Source organism: Littorina saxatilis, linkage group LG1, assembly GCF_037325665.1.
Source record: "Littorina saxatilis isolate snail1 linkage group LG1, US_GU_Lsax_2.0, whole genome shotgun sequence".
Lineage (NCBI taxonomy): Eukaryota > Metazoa > Mollusca > Gastropoda > Littorinimorpha > Littorinidae > Littorina > Littorina saxatilis.
The window spans coordinates 14,120,864-14,141,006 of record NC_090245.1 but is presented as its reverse complement, the minus strand read 5'-3'; the positions used below and the strand labels follow the sequence as shown (position 1 = coordinate 14,141,006).

General features: G+C 43.9%; 1 protein-coding gene across 1 annotated transcript in view; it reads right to left on the bottom strand.

Moving 5' to 3' along the window:
• Positions 1-18,173, bottom strand: part of LOC138962441 (inositol 1,4,5-trisphosphate-gated calcium channel ITPR3-like) — a 210,817-nt gene extending 192,644 nt beyond the window's left edge. The window contains exons 1-2 of the mRNA XM_070334254.1: positions 18,070-18,173; positions 936-1,009 (exon numbers count right to left, since the gene is read on the bottom strand). Of these exons, the coding sequence (XP_070190355.1) occupies positions 936-1,009; positions 18,070-18,173 (178 nt within the window). The remainder of the gene's footprint in view (positions 1-935; positions 1,010-18,069) is intronic.
• Between the last annotated feature and the right edge of the window lie 1,970 nt (positions 18,174-20,143).

The following is a 20,143-nucleotide window of genomic DNA, read 5'->3' as shown; positions in this document are numbered from 1 at the left end:
ATAAAACAGGAGTGAAAAAAATCTAGAAAACCCAACATCCTCCTCCGCAGTACGATCAGAAACGATAAGGCAATCTCCATTAGCAAAATATTAATTAATGGGAGTTGCTTCTAGGGTGAAACAGCATGCTTTTTGAGAGCATCGAGAATCAGGAAGGCGGACTTTATTCATTAGCTGAGTGATGGGAACATAACCACTGACTTCATAAAGCACTTCAAATGATAGAGCGCGCTATGCTTACTGGTGCGTTGTGTTAACACGGACTTCGAATCTGAATATGCTGTTGAACGCATTGACATTAATTTTAACTTGACACGCAACATCGAACTGTTGACGACTATGGCCGTACAAATGTTGAGCATTTTACGCGCATTCGTGTTACGTTATTACGTTTGCTGAAAATCGCCTTGCTCCTGTGTAAATATTCATGCCAATGTTCATCAATAGTGACGGAAGTGACAATATTTGCTGACTGGAAAAGCTAGTCCATTCATTATTAAGAATTACGCACGAAAGCACTCATGCGTGCATTCTATTCTAACATGCGGACACAGGGCATATACAATGTAAGACAGACAGACAGACAGGCAAGCGCAGGTACACTCACAGACATAGTCAGACAGACAGGCAGACACACACACACACACACACACACACACACACACACACACACACACACACACACACACACACACACACACACACACACACACACGCGCGCGCATATATATATATATATATATACACACACACACACACACACACACACACACACACACACACACACACACACACACACCAATGACGTTTTTGCGTATACACATAAACGCATTCATAAGCGCTCAAGCAGAAAGCATAGTCATAAATACAGACAAACACACACACCATCTCCCCCTCCACCCCTCTCCCAAGATGTCCCCCTCCCCATGTCTTACCCTGTGGGTTGGGAATCTTGTTGGGTTTGTCCCTGTCCTGTCCCCTGTAGATGTAAAGACCGCTGTGACTGGTGCTGCAACAGAAAACAAGTCGCGTAAGGCGAAAATACAATAGTTAGTCAAGTAGCTGTCGAACTCACAGAATGAAACGCAATGCCATTTTACTCGTAGCATCGTCAGGCCACCGCTCATGGCAAAGGCAGTGAAATTGACAAGAAGAGCGGGGTAGTAGTTGCGCTAAGAAGGATAGCACGCTTTTCTGTACCTCTCTTTGTTTTAACTTTCTGAGCGTGTTTTTAATCCAAACATATCATATCTATATGTTTTTGGAATCAGGAACCGACAAGGAATAAGATGAAAGTGTTTTTAAATTGATTTGGACAATTTAATTTTGATAATAATTTTTATATATTTAATTTTCAGAGCTTGTTTTTAATCCGAATAGAACATATTTATATGTATTTGGAATCAGCAAATGATGGAGAATAAGATAAACGTAAATTTGGATCGTTTTATAAATTTTTAAATTTTTTTACAATTTTCCGATTTTTAATGACCAAAGTCATTAATTAATTTTTAAGCCACCACGCTGAAATGCAATACCGAAGTCCGGGCTTCGTCGAAGATTACTTGACCAAAATTTGAACCAATTTGGTTGAAAAATGAGGGCGTGACAGTGCCGCCTCAACTTTCACGAAAAGCCGGATATGACGTCATCAAAGACATTTATCAAAAAAATGAAAAAAACATTCGGGGATTTCATACCCAGGAACTCTCATGTCAAATTTCATAAAGATCGGTCCAGTAGTTTAGTCTGAATCGCTCTACACACACACACACACACACACACACACGCACACACGCACACACGCACACACGCACATACACCACGACCCTCGTTTCGATTCCCCCTCGATGTTAAAATATTTAGTCAAAACTTGACTAAATATAAAAGCATACTTAGACGTACCAGATATACCAGGTGGTTCCAGGTCTGAATAAGTTTATTTGAGAGGATGACCAGTTGCGTGTCGGCAGGGGACGGGTATGTAGTGTTCTCAATCTGAAACTGGTTTCTGTACCTGATAGTTGTAAGCCAGTGATAATGTAGTTCTACTAGATTCCGGTATTAAGGCAGACCCGGTATTAAGACAGACAAGATGGCTGCACGATTATCCATGTAAGCAATGTACCATACCTCCAAAGAAAAGAACGCTTACAGTTTCCTGAAACACACTAGCTGTGTTAGTACGTGTTGTATGCGTGTGTGAGAGTTCCACCTACACACTACACTACACCACTACATCTGGCGACGAGGATTTCGAACTTACAGCAGGTAAACAAATTCGATCGTTCTGCACTTCAAAACACCACGTGCGTCGGCGAACAATGGCTACAGCACTTCCCCACTTTGACAAATTCCCAGTGCACTCGGAAGAGGCGACAGCTGGCACAAGATGGAAGAAGTGGCTGGCAAGGTTTAAACTGTTGATGACTGGTCTAAATATTACCAACAACAACAGAAAGAAAGCTCTACTACTGCATTATGGAGGAGAAGAAGTGTTCGACATATACGACAGCATGTCGGATGAACAGCAGGGCGACCAGGGAGCGTACGCAACAACAGTCGCCTCCCTGACCCAACACTTTACTCCAAAACGCAATGTGGACTTTGAGACATTCAAGTTTCGCCAAGTGACCCAAAACTCCGGTGAGACCTTAGACAGTTTTTACACGAGACTTCGTCTGCAAGCAGCGAACTGCAGTTTTGAGAACACCGACAGAGAAGTCAAGAGCCAAATCCTGCAGGGATGCAACTCTCAGCGACTTAGGAGACGTGCTCTCCGTGATGCTGACACAACGCTTCACTCCCTGTTGGAACAAGCTCGTGCTCTTGAGATTTCAGACACTCAAGCTATGCAGATGGAAGGCAGAACTGCTACATCAACTGTCAACGCTGTCAACCATGGCAGTCACCACCAACCCTTCAACAAAAGAAGAGGAGGACAACGACATGGGCCAAGCTCCCATGTTAGAAGCAACAATCAGCAAATACGCTCATCAGATGAACGCAGTTCAGGCAGCTGCGGGTGGTGTGGTGGACGACCACATCCCAGAGACAAGTGTCCAGCAAAGGATAAAGATTGTCGGCTGTGTACCAAGAAAGGACACTACGCATCAGTCTGCAGATCACACAAGAAGTCTGACAGACCAAGGCACGTCCGAAGCATCCAAGAACAGCCCCCTAGTGATGCACAGTTTTCATCTGACGAAGAATACGTCTTCGGTGTCTCACACAAGCGAATGAGCACGCCTACAGTCAGCGTCAACATCGAAGGTGGGAAGATACCTTTCATCGTGGACACCGGAGCGTCGGTCAACATCCTCACAGAACAGGCTTTTGGGAGCATCCAGTCGTCACGTTGCAAGCTGACTTCATCTGCGTCATGTCCAGCGATATACGCCTATGGATCACGTACCCCGCTTCCGGTACGAGGCCAAGCCGTCCTTACGGTGAGGTTCAAGGACATTCAAACCTCTGCCGTATTTTACATCGTGAAACCCTGCGACGGAGCTGTCGGCAACAACCTGATGAGTGCGGAAACCGCCCAAAAGCTTAACCTCATCAGCTTTGCCTTCTCTACTTCAGGCGAAACGACCAACGGGCTACGCACTGAATACAGTGACCTCTTCCCAGGCATGGGCAACATGAAAGACGTCAAGGTCAAGCTGTACGTTGACGAGTCTGTGCAACCAACAGCACAACCACATCGACGCATACCCTACCATCTACGAAAGAAGGTTGAGCAAGAACTGGAGCGTCTTGAAAACCTCGACATCATCGAGAAAGTCGATGGACCTACCCCATGGGTATCTCCAATTGTCGCGGCACCAAAGCCGAAGAAGCCGGAAGAAATAAGAATATGTGTGGACATGCGCCTACCGAATCAGGCAATCAAACGCACCAGACACATAATGCCGACCATTGATGACATCCTCATGCGACTCAATGAAGCCACAGTTTTCAGCAAGCTGGATCTGAACTCTGGATACCACCAGCTTGAACTAGAAGAGGAGTCCAGGAACATGACATCATTCTCAACGCATGTCGGACTCAGGCGCTACAAGAGGCTTAATTTTGGTGTGACCAGCGCAGCAGAAATTTTCCAGAATCACATCTCGGAGATGCTGACTGACATACCCGATGCTCTAAACACAAGCGACGACATCATGATCTACGGGAAAACACAAGCTGAGCACGACAAGACAGTGAGGCAGGTTTTCGACCGTCTCAGAGAGAGAAATCTGACACTGAATGACAAGGAGACTAGTGTGAATTCAACAAAGATTCCATTGAATTCTATGGCTGCATCTTCAGAAAGAATAGCATCTCTCCAGACCCCAAGAAAGTAGAAGCAGTCCAAAAGGCATCTACTCCCGCCAACTCCAAAGAGGTACGGAGCTTTCTTGGACTGACCAACTACATCGCTCGCTTTATTCCAGACTATGCGAATATCACCAAGCCTCTCCGTGATCTGACGCGCAACGACGTTCCCTGGGACTGGACATCTGATCACCAGAAAGCAGTCCAAGAATTGCAGGCACGTCTAACCAGCTCTCATGGCCTACTTCAGTCCTGACCTGGCAACAGAAGTTGTGGTTGACGCTGGCCCCAACGGTGTTGGAGCTGTCCTCGCCCAGCGCGATGAGAAAGATATTCGACACATCGTTGCATACGCCAGCCGCGCACTCACAGACGTAGAGTCCAGGTACTCTCAAACGGAGCGAGAAGCCCTAGCTGTGGTGTGGGCGTGTGAACATTTCCACTTCTACCTGTACGGAAGTCAATTCACTGTCATCTCCGTCCACAAGCCACTGGAGGTCATCTACAACTCACCAACGTCGAGAACGTCAGCCCGTATTGAGCGTTGGAACCTACGCCTCCAGAGTTTCAACTTTACGCTGCAGTATCAGCCTGGCAGCAAGAATCCTGCAGACTTCCTCAGCCGACACCCTGTCCAAGCATCAGATGCACAGTCGACACATGCGTCAAAGGTGGCTGAAGAATACATCAGATTCCTGATCGATCACACAATCCCCAAGGCGATGACGCTCGCTGAAGTTGCCGCTGCGACGAGCAACGACAAGACTCTACTTGCAGTGATCAACGCCATTCAGTACGACCAATGGCATCCCCCTACAGATACCGCCGTGAACAGCTCTGCGTTCCAGATTTTCAAGCGAGTCAGAGACGAACTATCTGTCAGCGAAGAACATAGAGAATACTACATGGCTTGCTGTGTCGTACCAGATTTACACGAGTTGTTTTTTTAAAATATTGAACTGCGAGCGAAAGCGAGCTGTTCACTATTTGAAAAAGCAACGAGTGTAAATCTGGTACGAAACAGCAAGCCATGTAGTATTCTGTTTATCCTACATACTGTACTTGCGTGTATTTTACTGAAAATGTCCTGCAGTCGAGGCAGCTAAATTGAAGACGCTTGTTTTGGAACCTCGATCTCTTCTAAAGCCTCGTCAAATCTATTACGTCAAAGCAAAGAAACGTCACTCTGAAAGTGTTGCGTGACGTGTTAGTTCTAAAAATTCATCTAGGGTAATTAGTGAGCGCAATTTTGTTTTCTATAATGACGTTTGTCTCGGTGACTTTGGCATCATAAGCAGTGGAAAAACAGGTCCCTGCCAGACTTGCTTGACATGACCTCATTTAAATGATATACACACGTGTGATTTGAACGATTATTATCTCACGAGTGTCTCTCTCACGTATGTAGGATAAACGGTATTATCCTACATACGTGAGAGAGACACGATGGCATCATGAAGGCAAAGATGAAGGTCTACGCTGACGCCCGCCGCCATGCAGCTGACTCACCCATCCAAGTGGGAGACACTGTCCTCGTGAGACAGAAGCGAGACTCCAAGCTGACGCCCTACTACAACCCAGCACCCCTGGGCCTGGAAGTAACAGCGAAGAAGGGCTCCATGCTGACTGCTGCTGCTGATGATCGGCAAGTTACCAGAAATTCATCCTTTTTCAAAATAGTCCCGCCTGCACCTCAGAAGACAATATACCCCCCACAGCGTCTTGATGAAGAAGGGAGAGAAGAAGAAGACCCCAACGACTCCAGTGATGACAGTCTTTCCAGCAACCCCCCACAGAGAATCAGCAACAAAAACGCAGTACCTCAAAGACTATGTTCCCTGAAGAACCAAAACTTATATAATGTAAAGTCAAAGTTAAAAGAAAAATCCAGACAGAAAGACAGTAATCATTTCTCTTTTTTCCCCAGCAATTTTCGGTTTTTGAATTACTTCATTGCAGTTAAGCAGAACCTTGCTGTATTATTTTGTATTCTGCGATGGTAATCTCTCATTCTAGTCAATTTAATCATTGTGTATAATAACCTATGTTGAAGAAATGCTGAGTGACATTCCGGACGATAATCATCATCAAGTATTTTATTGATAATATTAAACATGACGTTCTGTTTAAAATCTAACAGTGTGATATTCAAGTCATAATCTAACTATGAAGCATTGTTTAGTACAGAAAGCCAATGATGAATTATTTCAGAATTATACAGCAGCTCGATAAAGTTATGTTGTGTATAATTACTGAATAAGTACGAAGTTTAGTTCTAAGGTAAGGAGGGATGTAGTGTTCTCAGTCTGACACTGGTTTCTGTACCTGATAGTTGTAAGCCAGTGATAATGTAGTTCTACTAGATTCCGGTATTAAGGCAGACCCGGTATTAAGACAGACAAGATGGCTGCACGATTATCCATGTAAGCAATGTACCATACCTCCAAAGAAAAGAACCCTTACAGTTTCCTGAAACACACTAGCTGTGTTAGTACGTGTTGTATGCGTGTGTGAGAGTTCCACCTACACACTACACTACACCACTACAGGGTACTTTGAGAACATTTCCAATTTTGGTTGTTGGTGTATGGCCCACTTGTATTGTTGGTATGCGTTTCCATATTTGGGATTGTAAAAAATATTGGAACATCCCTCTTATTATACAAGAAGTTGTATGTACGAGAGAAAAAGGGAGAAGGGCGTAAATGAGAAAGAGACACACAGACAGACAAACAAATACATGCAGACAGAGAGAAAAACAGACAGAGAAAGAGACAGAGAGATACAGAGAGAGAGACAAGACAGACAGACAAAAATAGAAAGACAAGACAGAGAGGGAGAAAGAGATACAGACACAGAGAGAGAGAGAGAGAGAGAGAGAGAGAGAGAGAGAGAGAGAGAGAGAGAGAGAGAGAGAGAAAAGAGAGAGAGCGAGAGAGAGAGAGAGAGAGAAAAGAGAGAGAGCGAGAGAGGGAGCGAGAGAGAGAAAGAGAGAGAGAGAAGAGAGAGAGAAAAAAGAGGGAGATAGAGAAAAGAGAGAGAGAGAGAGAGAGAGAGAGAGTGAGAGAGAGAGAAAAATAGAGAGAGAGAGAAAAGAGAGAGAGAAAAAAAGAGAGAGCGAGAGAGAGAGAAAAAGAGAGAGAGAGAGAAACGAGAGGAAAAAAAGAGAGAGAAAAAAAAAGAGAGAGCGAGAGAGAGAGAGAGAGAGAGAGAGAGAGAGAGAGAGAGAGAGAGAGAGAGAGAGAGAGAGAGCATAATGCGCTTATTCAGAACAGCAAAGGTCAAGACGCCCCGCAAACGCTATGTGAGATGTATCTGTAGATGGACGTCGTTTCAGCATGTCAACCGAAAACCCAGGTTTTCCGGCCTCAAATTGTAGATAAACGTGTTACTGTCTCTCAACGCTAAAAAGCTTTAGACGATCGAATCTACCTTCAAAGGGAAAGGTATCCCAGAAAACAGCGCAATCATCTTCTTCTTCTTCTTCTTCTTCTTCTGCGTTCGTGGGCTGAAACTCCCACGTACACTCGTGTTTTTGCACGAGTGGAATTTTACGTGTATGACCGTTTTTACCCCGCCATTAAGGCAGCCATACGCCGCTTTCGGAGGAAGCATGCTGGGTATTTTCGTGTTTCTATAACCCACCGAACTCTGACATGGATTACAGGATCTTTTCCGTGCGCACTTGGTCTTGTGCTTGCGTGTACACACGAAGGGGGATAAGCCACTAGCAGGTCTGCACATAAGTTGACCTGGGAGATCGGAAAAATCTCCACACTTAACCCACCAGGCGGCCGCGGCCGGGATTCGAACCCTCGACCTTCCGATTAAGAGGCCGACGTCTTACCACCCCGCCACAGCGCCCGTCGAGCGCAATCATCAAAGTGAACGACCGTTGCAGGGACAAAAACGGCACACTCGCACAGCTGAATGCTTTGCTGCAGGTGACCCAGAGCATTCGGCAAGCCCGAAAGCAAAGCCTTCTTTGATGTGAAGGACTTTGGTTTTGAAATCAACGTTTTCCTTCACATGCGGGTTGTACCCTTGGCATAATTATTCAGCTTCTAGACCGAGCGACATTAATTGTTCTCCTTCTTCTTCAGCGTTCAAGAATTGTCTGGTTACGTGTGAGCTCGTTTGCCCATTTGGGTTCCCCAAACTATACTCTGAGAGCATAGTCAGCTTCACTCCGCTTTCATTGGGTAGGCATGCTGGGTATTTTCGTGTTTCCATAACCCACCGAACTCCGACATGGATTACAGGATCCTTTCCGTGCGCACTTGGTCTTGTGCTTGCGTGTTCACACGAAGGGGGTTTAGTCACTAATTAATTGTTCAAAAGCATTAATGCCGAAGTACAAATGTCACTCGGTATTAAGCATTGTTTAAAAGCAGAACAGTGTGAGGTTGTAAGGTTTACGGTAAAGGTAATGTTGCTCAATAGAATCGTTCCATAATTAAAACGGAGTCAAACGTTTGTTTCTTTCTGGGTTTGGATTTTACATTACTGGAGCTGCAGCTGACATTTTTTGTGTTCATTTTTTTCGGAACTTGCTTGCCATGCAAGTTAAAGGCATAGAAAGCTGATGAATATACACGCTAATTGCTTTACCCAGAGCTGGAGACAGACTAAATTAAGTTCCCTGCAAAATATTGTGGTCTAGGAGCCCTTAAATGTTGAGATATTTGAATTTTTATTTTGATCTAGATGGTCCTATTTATAGATTTGGCAACACATGTAACGTTGATGCAAGGGAGCTAACACCGCGGCTTTGTTGACATCCTCACTTTTTCAGAGGCTAGAACAAGCTGTAATGCATGTATTATGGTCCGCGCATGGTGACATATCATCATTATATGGTCTTATGGTGCGTTTGACATCGATTGTGGGCAAACTACACTTTGTAAACACCGGAGTGCGTTAGTATGCCTTTAAGATCGAACATATTTTTCTCATCGCTTCTGATTAGAAAATCTCTCTCTCTCTCTCTCTCTCTCTCTCTCTCTCTCTCTCTCTCTCTCTCTCTCTCTCTCTCTCTCTCTCTCTCTCTCTCTCTCTCTCTCATGCTGAAACGACGTCCACCTACAGATAAATCTCACTTAGCGTTTGGGCGTCTTGACCTTTGCCGTTATGAATAAGCGCATTATGCTCTCTCTCTCTCTCTCTCTCTCTCTCTCTCTCTCTCTCTCTCTCTCTCTCTCTCTCTCTCTCTCTCTCTCTCTCTCTCTCTTTCTCTCTCTCTCTCAAAAGGTTCTTTCGGTGCGACAATTTAAGTAACGATATGTCTTCCTTATACCTTTGCAAGTTCAGGCTGTGGATATCAATTCAAGCAACCTATGTTCATAGCAGCCTAGATTTGTGAAGTTCTTCTGTTCCACCAAAAGGATATTCCTCGAAGCCCATCCAGTGACACACTTCCGAAGGAGAGCAATCAGGACAGCGTCTGCCATCTTAAAGGATTGCTGATGATAACTCACAAAGTGCACGAGCCTAAGACGGAACTTGGTGTTGACCTACTTTTCTAACCATACAAGCCTTCGTGGGAACCGAAGAAGGAGCGAAACTATACGATGTCATCCGACATTTCTGACAATCTGTTGGGTTCCCTCGCTGCCACGTAGCTCATCTTCCGCCGCATCACTCTGCTCCCCGGAAACCCCTCCGCCGTCACGTCGCGAAAGAGTCCTGCCATCGAGCCAGATTCCTCCGCCTTTTGCTCACGTGCACGTGCCTCGGCTTTGTCCTGAAGGCAGGGGAGACAAGTCGGCAAGCATCTTTATACACCTCGCCAATCATCGACCGGGCAGTTCAGGGATTATGTAGCGGGACCTTTGTCAGGCTGTTTGGACAATTAATTACGTCAACTCAGTCCGGCTGCCCTGAGTGGGTTTGTCACTGACTGGGAAGAGGAAGCTAGGGTAGGCCACTCTGCAACCTTCCTCCATTTTCTCATTTTATAGCTTAGAGTTTGCGCCCTTGGATTTCGATTGAAACACTCGCTGAGAGGGTCAGTAGAAGCAACTTGCTCATCATCTTCACGGAGAGTTTCGTTCCTTCCTTCCCTCCTGCCCTAGACTTAGCCTGCGCGATAGCTGATCAAAGTGATGAATAGGGAGCCTTCCAAGCTGAAAGATTCTATTACAACAACCGCGACATAAAAAATAAGACTGCCGGTGAACTTTTCCCATGCATTCATAGGCTGTCAGAACTGGCGGGACCTTTTGCCTTGGAGGAAACTGCGCATTTCGTGTGCCACGCAACATTTTCCGTGAAAAGAGTAATTAGCACTGCTTTCTTTCCTTGGGATTAGCTGAGAAGGACAGGACTGGTGTTTGATATGTCTTTGATAGTTCCTGGCAGAGTCAAGCCAGTCTACCACCCCTTAATTAGGGGAGTGGGAAAGTAAACAAATTACTGAGTTCGTTCTAATCTACATTACCAGGCGACCTCTGTTGCATGTGAAGTATCTCGTACTTTTCGAGAACATTTTGCAGTTACACGCGACCAGGAAATAGCAACTAATACATCAAAACGCTAGTAGTTTTTGATCCTGAAAGTAAGATAGTTTGAGAAGTAGCAATAATTCAATCAAAAGAGATACTTTCTGAACTAAGATAATCTAAGACCTAAAGTGCCGAGCCTGCAATTTGCACTGCATCTCAATCACAATTGAGGAGAAAAATGATACAAACACTTTACGCCCCAGAAATAACCCTTTCGGTCACGAGGTCATCAGAGATTTTTTTAAAACTTTTTTTCTTTTTGAAAGCAGGCCCCGTAAGGCCGATCGATTTCAAGGTTTTATCTACAACATCTCTTGCCCCCTAGCGGCCCCGCGTCTTGTAAATCAATCGTTTTTCTTGTCATCTTTGGCGTGCATTCTAGACCTTTTCTGATTAAAGTTATTAATGAGAGTCAACACCGAAGGCTTGGAATGGCGTGTCTTGTGTCACATCGTGGCGGCTGGGTAATGGCGGGCTATTGAACGCTGGCAGAAAAGCAAATGGGACAGAGTAACTCCCCTTGGCAATCATCAGAGAAATGTAAGATTTGTTTGTATGCAGGTTTTAACCATTGATTGACACCAGGTCGCGCCATGTTTCTCTTTGGTCGTATTGTTGGTGGTATTAACCCAGAAAACCAGAAAGGGTGTCTTGCCTACTCTCTGATGAAGTAACTTCACTAGTTCATTGATGATAGTGGTAATTGCAAACTTTGACTTAAATATATCAGTAGCACGGTTATTTAGCAGAAGTAAATGCAGTCATCAACGTCTTTGGCATGTACGGTCCTTGTGGCGGCAGTCTCTCGGTGGGGGTGTTCTTTCCCTAGTGCATTGTGTTGTTCTGTTGCTCTTTAGCTTTAGATTGGTTGTTGATGACGTATTTTGTGTATGTATGTGTGTGTTTGTGTGTGTGTGTGTGTGTGTGTGTGTGTGTGTGTGTGTGTGTGTGTGTGTGTGTGTGTATGTGAGTGTGTGTGTGTGTGTGTGTGTGTGTGTGTGTGTGTGTGTGTGTGTGTGTGTGTGAGTGTGTTATTTTTATTCTTCATACATTTTCTTCGTTTCATGTGTGTATTGTAGTAGGGACTAGCTGTAAGAAAGGACCATAATTATGGACCTAATGCTATCATCCCTCGGTAATAAAGTTTTCGAGTTCGAGTTCGGGTTCGAGTTCGTGGGCTGAAACTACCACGGTTTTTACGTGTATGACCGTTTTTAACCCCGCCATTTAGGCAGCCATACTCCGCTTTCGGGTGATGCATGCTTCGTACTTTCCTGTTTCTATAACCCACCGAACTCTGACATGGATTACAGGATCTTTTCCGTGCGCACTTGGTCTTGTACCTGCGCGGACACACGAAGGGGGATAAGACACTAGCAGGTCTGCACATATAAGGTGACCTGGGAGATCAGAAACAAATCTCCACCCCTTAACCCACCAGGCGCGGCTGGGGCAGACCAGTGTAAGATCCAACGTCGTTAGTGTGGCTATTTCCCTCGCCTACTTCCTCGTGAAGTCGTAGTAGTTCTGGAAGTCAGATAAAAAGTTTCGCTCCACTGTCTCCCATTGCATATCTACTTACTAGGACCGGCTAAAGTCCCGAGCGCGGCGGATCCGCGTATCGATTCCATGCCACATGACCAGCAGACAAAATATGATGGGAGTGAAAAAGGTGAGAAGGGCGACTTATTAAAAAGCACGTACATGTCTGGTATTGAAGTTACTGTTCTCTACCATGATAAGACTGAACCCTCCTGCCTGTAGTCATGGTGGAGTTATGACCTTCACAAACTGTTAAAGTAAACTATGTTATACTGGGATTCGTTAACATAAGCACTATGCTTGAGTACGGATCCTAAATGCCAGACATTGTATATATGACACGGCATTAACATTGAATAAAGTTTCGTTTAAACCAAACGCTGTTATGTAGAACCTTCGCAGTATTGTCTGTCCATAATTATGTATGATGGAATTTAGACATGCATGAAACATCGAAACTCAAGCTGTTGTATGTGTAACTTATTTATTTTAACATAGGTGCTTTGTACTATGTTGCGCAAAGTGAAACTCATATATTTTCCTATTTCCCGAAGAAATAGGATGCTGGATCATGGAGGGGAAAGTTCTCTACAAACATGCCCGTGGCTGACTGTTTCGTAGTATCCGGACAAATTCTGGCACACAAAACTGCGCATTTTTTTCTTTGTAACATTCCAACATGAAAAGTAGTAGATTGAAATACATCAACGTACGCATAATATTAAGGTCTCAACTTAAGCAGCGCATTTCTTAAAATTCCGGAAACCAAATCGGCGATCGCCTTGTATGGAAAAAATCGTACGATTGAATCGCTGCCGTGTGACCCTAGCTTTAGTGACAAAAATGGGTCAGTTCTGCCGAATACCTATCTACACGATGTAACTTTCCTTGACGCAACATCACTCCGTTGCTTGGCATTCATTGTTGGCATTTCCTGTTTCCTGTTTCCAGATTTGAACCTCTCAGTGTTGACAGTGGAGTTGTGTTGGCGGCATTGTGCTTTGCTATGTATCCTGTGTGTTTATTCCTTTGTTTTCCAACACGTTCTGTACTGTTCTGTTTCTGTTTCTGCTCTTGTTTAGGGCTGAGCACTTGTAGTATTTGACGCATATCTTGCGACACAACAGACATATTTGCGACAGACAGTTTTGCGAAAAGTGTTACACACGACGATTATAGCTGCAAAAAAAGTGACTGTGAATGCTGCAAGTTCTCGGAACTTCCAGGATTTGCAACAGACAAACTGATGCTTTGTGCCTGGCCGTCCCCCCTCCCTCCCTCTATCTCTCTTTCCCTCTCTCTCTCTTTCTCTCTCTCTCTCTTTCTCTCTCTTGCTCTATCTCTAAATCTCTACCCATTCTGAGCCCCCCTCTCTCTCTTTTTTTTGTCTCTCTCTCTCTTTCTCTGTCCCAAACCTTAAACCACTCCGCATTATAAGGACCGGCCAAAACATCTGCCAGACACACAAACACGCATTTCCACCGGCCAATCGTTTTGTTCCTATTCTGGGACAACAAAACGCAAAATAGAGGTACTAGATTCCCCCGAGTCCACACGAACTGCGTCACTGGTGTTCTCTTACTTCCGGAAACAAAAGAAGGCAGTCATACCGCCGCGGTGCATGCTGGGGACGCAAGGGAGGCAACTCGACACCCCTCTGTGCCGAAAGAGCAGTCCTGGGCATGTTATGTTTTGAAATTGCTGGGCTCGTCAGAAACCTCCCCCAAAGTCGATGCCTAATTCTCATCAAAGACGATTCAGGGAGAAAGAAAAGGAAGACAGGGAGCAGACTGAGGTAGGGGTGGGGGGGGGGGGGGGGGGGGAGGGGGGGGAGGGTGGATAGTGATTGGTGGGAGAAGCAGAAGGGGGACATTGGGGAAAGGAGAGGTGGAAGACCTATTGCTGATCAGGGTTTGCCCCTCAAGACCTCTGGGCGTTTACGCTGTCTGGGAGACGCACACAATTAGCCCTGATGACTGCGTCCGAGAAACATTTTGTCTAAATGATGTCAGACGGGGTTAGTATGATTCGTCGACATTAAGAGTACCAGTGTTTACTCTGCCTACTGGTGGTACTGGCCAGGCAACAGCTTCTCAACATTACTAGTATGACCAAAATAGCTGAGTGCACTATCGTGTATGCACAAACAAGGCTTGTTACTCCACATGGAAACCAGACAAGCCCCATGTTCTGAATGCTTGTATAAAGTTGATGAGTATTTGCTGTTCAGTAACTGTTTCCATCTCCAGTGTTTACTTTAGCTTTCCGTTTCGTTTTGATTTTCTGTTGTTTGTTTTTCCTTTTCTTTCTTTTCTTTCTTTTTATATTTAGTCAAGTTTTGACTAAATATTTTAACATCGAGGGGGAATCGAAACGAGGGTCGTGGTGTATGTGCGTGTGTCTGTCTGTCTGTCTGTCTGTGTGTGTGTGTAGAGCGATTCAGACTAAACTACTGGACCGATCTTTATGAAATTTGGCATGAGAGTTCCTGGGTATGAAATCCCCGAACGTTTTTTTCATTTTTTTGATAAATGTCTTTGATGACGTCATATCCGGCTTTTCGTGAAAGTTGAGGCGGCACTGTCACGCCCTCATTTTTCAACCAAATTGGTTGAAATTTTGGTCAAGTAATCTTCGACGAAGCCCGGGGTTCGGTATTGCATTTCAGCTTGGTGGCTTAAAAATTAATTAATGACTTTGGTCATTGAAAATCGGAAAATTGTAAAAAAAAATAAAAATTTATAAAACGATCCAAATTTACGTTTATCTTATTCTCCATCATTTGCTGATTCCAAAAACATATAAATATGTTATATTCGGATTAAAAACAAGCTCTGAAAATTAAATATATAAAAATTATTATCAAAATTAAATTGTCCAAATCAATTTAAAAACACTTTCATCTTATTCCTTGTCGGTTCCTGATTCCAAAAACATATAGATATGATATGTTTGGATTAAAAACACGCTCAGAAAGTTAAAACAAAGAGAGGTACAGAAAAGCGTGCTATCCTTCTTAGCGCAACTGCTACCCCGCTCTTCTTGTCAATTTCACTGCCTTTGCCATGAGCGGTGGACTGACGATGCTACGAGTATACGGTCTTGCTGAAAAATGGCATTGCGTTCAGTTTCATTCTGTGAGTTCGACAGCTACTTGACTAAATATTGTATTTTCGCCTTACGCGACTTGTTAAGCTTTCTGTTCGGTAGAAAAAAAAACACACCGGTATCTCAGACTCTCAATGGCTCGGTGTTTTTTTTCTCTACCGAGCAGAAAGCTAAAAAAAAAAAAAGAAAAGAATAGAAAGAAAGGAAAAGAAAAAAATCAAAACGAAAAGAAAATTAAAACTAATTAAATGGAGAAGGGAACAGTTATGACCAGCGAGTACTCATAGACTCATATCTCACACTGTCAATGGCTCGATTGATACCGGTATTGTAAAGAGAACCAATCATATACTGATGTGCCGATATACTCCGGCAGATGCGACAGGTAAATCGTTAGCATTTGTGTTCTATACCATACCCCCGCGACAGGGAAACTGTCCTCTCTTTCCCTAACACGCGAAAACCAATTCATCTATCGTCACAGAGTGATGAAAGCCCTATTATGTGCCGTGCACACTTACAATGCAAGGACGCGTCCATTTAGGGTGTCAAGCGAATGAGGCTAAGTCCGCAACATACAAACACACAAAAACAAAAAAAGGAAACAAGATTTGAACTGTTGCCAAACGCTATTACACCCGGGAACCTTACATAATTTAGACTCTCGTTAATTGTGTACTTCTTTTTTTCTTTCCTTTCTTTCAGCGTATTCTGAACTGTTTCAAAAAGCCCCTTGCGTGTTACCAACAGGTTAAGCCCGTAACGTAATAAACGCACACATACACACACGACAAAAAACAAAACCAAAAAGCGCTCTTTGAACAATTGTCATACTCTATCATCCAGGGGCCCAACATTCTAACATTCACCCTCTCGTAATTTGTGCACGGTCTGGGTTTTTCTCTGGCGTTCTGTCATTTACGCGTCCACGCACGCACGCACACACACACACACACACACACACACACACACAGACACACATACACAGACACTCATACACACACACACACACACACACATACACACACACACACACACACACACACACACACACACACACACACACACACACACACACACACACACACACCGTATGAATAGCGATGGGTGAACTTCCCGCAGATGTGGAATTTATAGATGTCTGCCCCTTGTTTTGGATGTCTGCTTTCCCCCCTTGGCTTGTCATAAATAACGATTTTCGAAGAGAATTATGTTGGAAGTTGCTGTAGGAACAGCGATGGTGCAACATTGTATTGAGCACGTGCTGAATTCCTAATTAAATAATAAAAAGTTGGGGGACGCATGGACTGCGGGGAGGTTATCTAACACCAGGTTTACAGAATGTAGGCTAAATGAATTGTACAACATGATCAGGATGAGGATAATTCTGTGGCATAAATCCTTCGACAGCTCTAAAAGTCTGCCAACGACATCAGTACATCTTTGAGACCTAGTTTACAAATGCGTCAGATCATTTTTTTTCTAATACAAAGGCAGAAAAAATCGAAGGAAGTAAAAAACATTGAAACATTTATCTGAGTTTTGACACACTGACACATCGGACAGTGACCTACTTTAACCGCCTAACGGTAGGTGTGCGGAGCTGCAGCTCATAAACTGCTGTTGTAAACAGTCGCCTCCGCAAGTCTAGCACCTTCTCATGCAGGTAGGGACTGTATGATTTGATACACATCGCTGAAAGAAATGTTTACATCAAATGATTTTGTAGTGTAACCGCTTTCACGGCAAATCGTCAGTTTGGGAGGACACCATTTTAATGTCCGCATTGTCAAATTGTATTCTTTGTGTTTTTGTACACCGAACTGCACACAATCTTGAGACCTTGCTGCGATATTGTGCAAAAGTCGGACAAAAGTATGTCATCAATATCTTACCCAAAACTCAATTGCGTTTTTGTACACCGAACTGCCCAAAATCTTGCGATCTTGTCGCGATATTGTGCTATTTAAATTAAGCCGGAAGAAAAAAAAGTGTGTCATCAATATTTTACCTTGACTCAATTGCGTTTTTGTACACCGAACTGCACACAATCTTGCGATCTTGTCGCGATATTGTGCTATTTAAATTAAACCGGAAGAAAAAAAATGTGTCATCAATATTTTACCTTGACTCGATTGCGTTTTTGTACACCGAACTGCACACAATCTTGCGATCTTGTTGCGATATTGTGCTATTTAAATTAAACCGGAAGAAAAAAAATGTGTCATCAATATTTTACCTTGACTCGATTGCGTTTTTGTACACCGAACTGCACACAATCTTGCGATCTTGTTGCGATATTGTGCTAAAGCCGGAAAAAAAAAGTGTGTCATCAATATTTTACCTTGACTCAATTGCGTTTTTGTACACCGAACTGCACACAATCTTGCGATCTTGTCGCGATATTGTGCTATTTAAATTAAACCGGAAGAAAAAAAATGTGTCATCAATATTTTACCTTGACTCGATTGCGTTTTTGTACACCGAACTGCACACAATCTTGCGATCTTGTTGCGATATTGTGCTAAAGCCAGAAAAAAGAGTATGTCATTGCTATCTTACCATGATATCATATCTAACAATATTAATATCTTACCTGGACTCGATGCTGTAGACATAGCCCTCGGTGTCGACGGAGTAGAGGCAGATGAAGTCCCCGATACACAGGTAGTCCCCCGCCCCTCCCGCCGAGCTCATCATCTTGAAGGCTTCTTTGTCACATCACTGCAACAAATGGGGCAAACAGCTATTTTAAGATCTGAGAAACAAAGGGAAGTAAGTAATGTAAAATTAGATGCATAAAACATGTGCAACAAGAGTGAGAGTTATGCTCATGTCATAACTATACAGTTACCAGTGACCCAGATTAAGGCTTCTTTGTCATATCACTGCAACGAATGAGGCAGAGCTCTATTTCAAGATCTGAGAAAGAAAGGGAAGTAAGTCCTCTAAATGCATACAACATGTGCAACAAGAGTAAGCGAGAGTTATGCTCATGTCATGTGCAGTTACAGGTGACCTAGATGAAGACTTCGTTGTCACATCACTGTACCAAATGAAGCAGAGCGCCATTTTAAGGTCTGAGAAACAAAGGGAAGTATAAGTGCTCTAAATGCATACGAAATATGTGTTTTGGATCTTCGCTTCAGAGCCGACAAAGTTAATGTTAGTGGCGGAAACCAAGAATAAAAAAAACTGTTCTTTCATTATCATCTTGAAATCAAGGCAAATCAATTGACTCAATGAGCAACGCGATAGCAGAAAAGGGCACTCGACCTTGTTCGCATACGACCTGAACTGCATCATCAGTAAGATAGCGGACTTTTCTGGTTAACGCATATACTGCAACAACATCATATCTTACTACCTCTTGCTCTGATTTTTAGCAGTGCTGGGTCAAAGTGCCCGGCCGATGCCGATTTTCATGTCTCATTCCGCATGAGGACAGTGGTGCATAAATGAGCAATAAACACACGCCGGAGAGTCGTTCTCTCGTGAATGAGTTCGCACGTGCGTGCATGTAAGTGTGATTGCATCACGTAGAGGGGGAAAGGTCAAAGAAAGAATAATATTCCGGGCTGATTTTTTTTTTTTACACCACACACAAATGAGCATCCTTATTCCTATTAATCTTTCTGATAGATTCATTGCTGCTGTATCTCCTGCATAAAGGTAAAGGGCAGTGGCGCGCCATGATGATGGGCTTTTCCAAGAACCTTTTCCTCACCTCCATGCTATAGAAGGGGGAGGGGGACTACGTCTACTTTTTATAAAAGAATTAAGGTGCAGTAAGCGATAACATGACCACACAACCTTTTGCTTCGATGGCCACGCAAGTCCCATTGTTGATGGCTCTTTATGCCATGTTAATTCGTACCAACGTCCATGTCCGGAGAGAAAGAGAGAGAGAGAGAGAGAGAGAGAGAGAGAGAGAGAGAGAGAGAGAGAGACAGAGACAGAGAGAGGGTAGAAAGAAAGGGAGAGGGAGATCGGGAGAGAGAGATGGAGATAGCAAGAGAGAGGGAGAGATAGCGAGAGAGAGAGAAAGAAAGGGAGAGAAAGAGGGGAAGAGAGGGGGGAGGAGAGAAATGAAAGGATAAGTAACTCAGGAAAAGGGGAAGATCCTTATCACCAGCCGCTCACTCCTGTGCTTTATGACATTGTTGCAAATGATCAACTTTGTAACCCAAGAAGACAACAGAATTTCTCCTATAATGCGCAAAACTCGCCATGACAATAACTCGCCAAAGGCCAAACCCTGAGAGTCACACGATATAGGGGATACACACGAGGAAAGAAGCAGCAAGACATGCCTACACATTATCAAAAATGCAACAAAGCCGAAAACGAATGGAGACGAACATTCCCTTTTCCGCCCACTGCCAAGTTGACCTTGAAAGCGGAACTTACACTTTGCATCCCGAGGCATAGCCTCAAGATCACCAGAGCGAACTGACAGCTGAAGTCAGCAAGTTTCTAGTCGGACAAGCTGCCGAAGGTATACATATAACCATCTACATTTTTGTCATGCGAACAGCACCTAAGTTGTCGTTTTTCTGGCCTGTAAACAAGCAACTTACTTTGAAACTTTATGCAAAAATCAAGCTGACAACTCTCGTCTTAAAAACCAACAAATAAGAACGCCGGATTAATCTTTGGAATTCGGTACA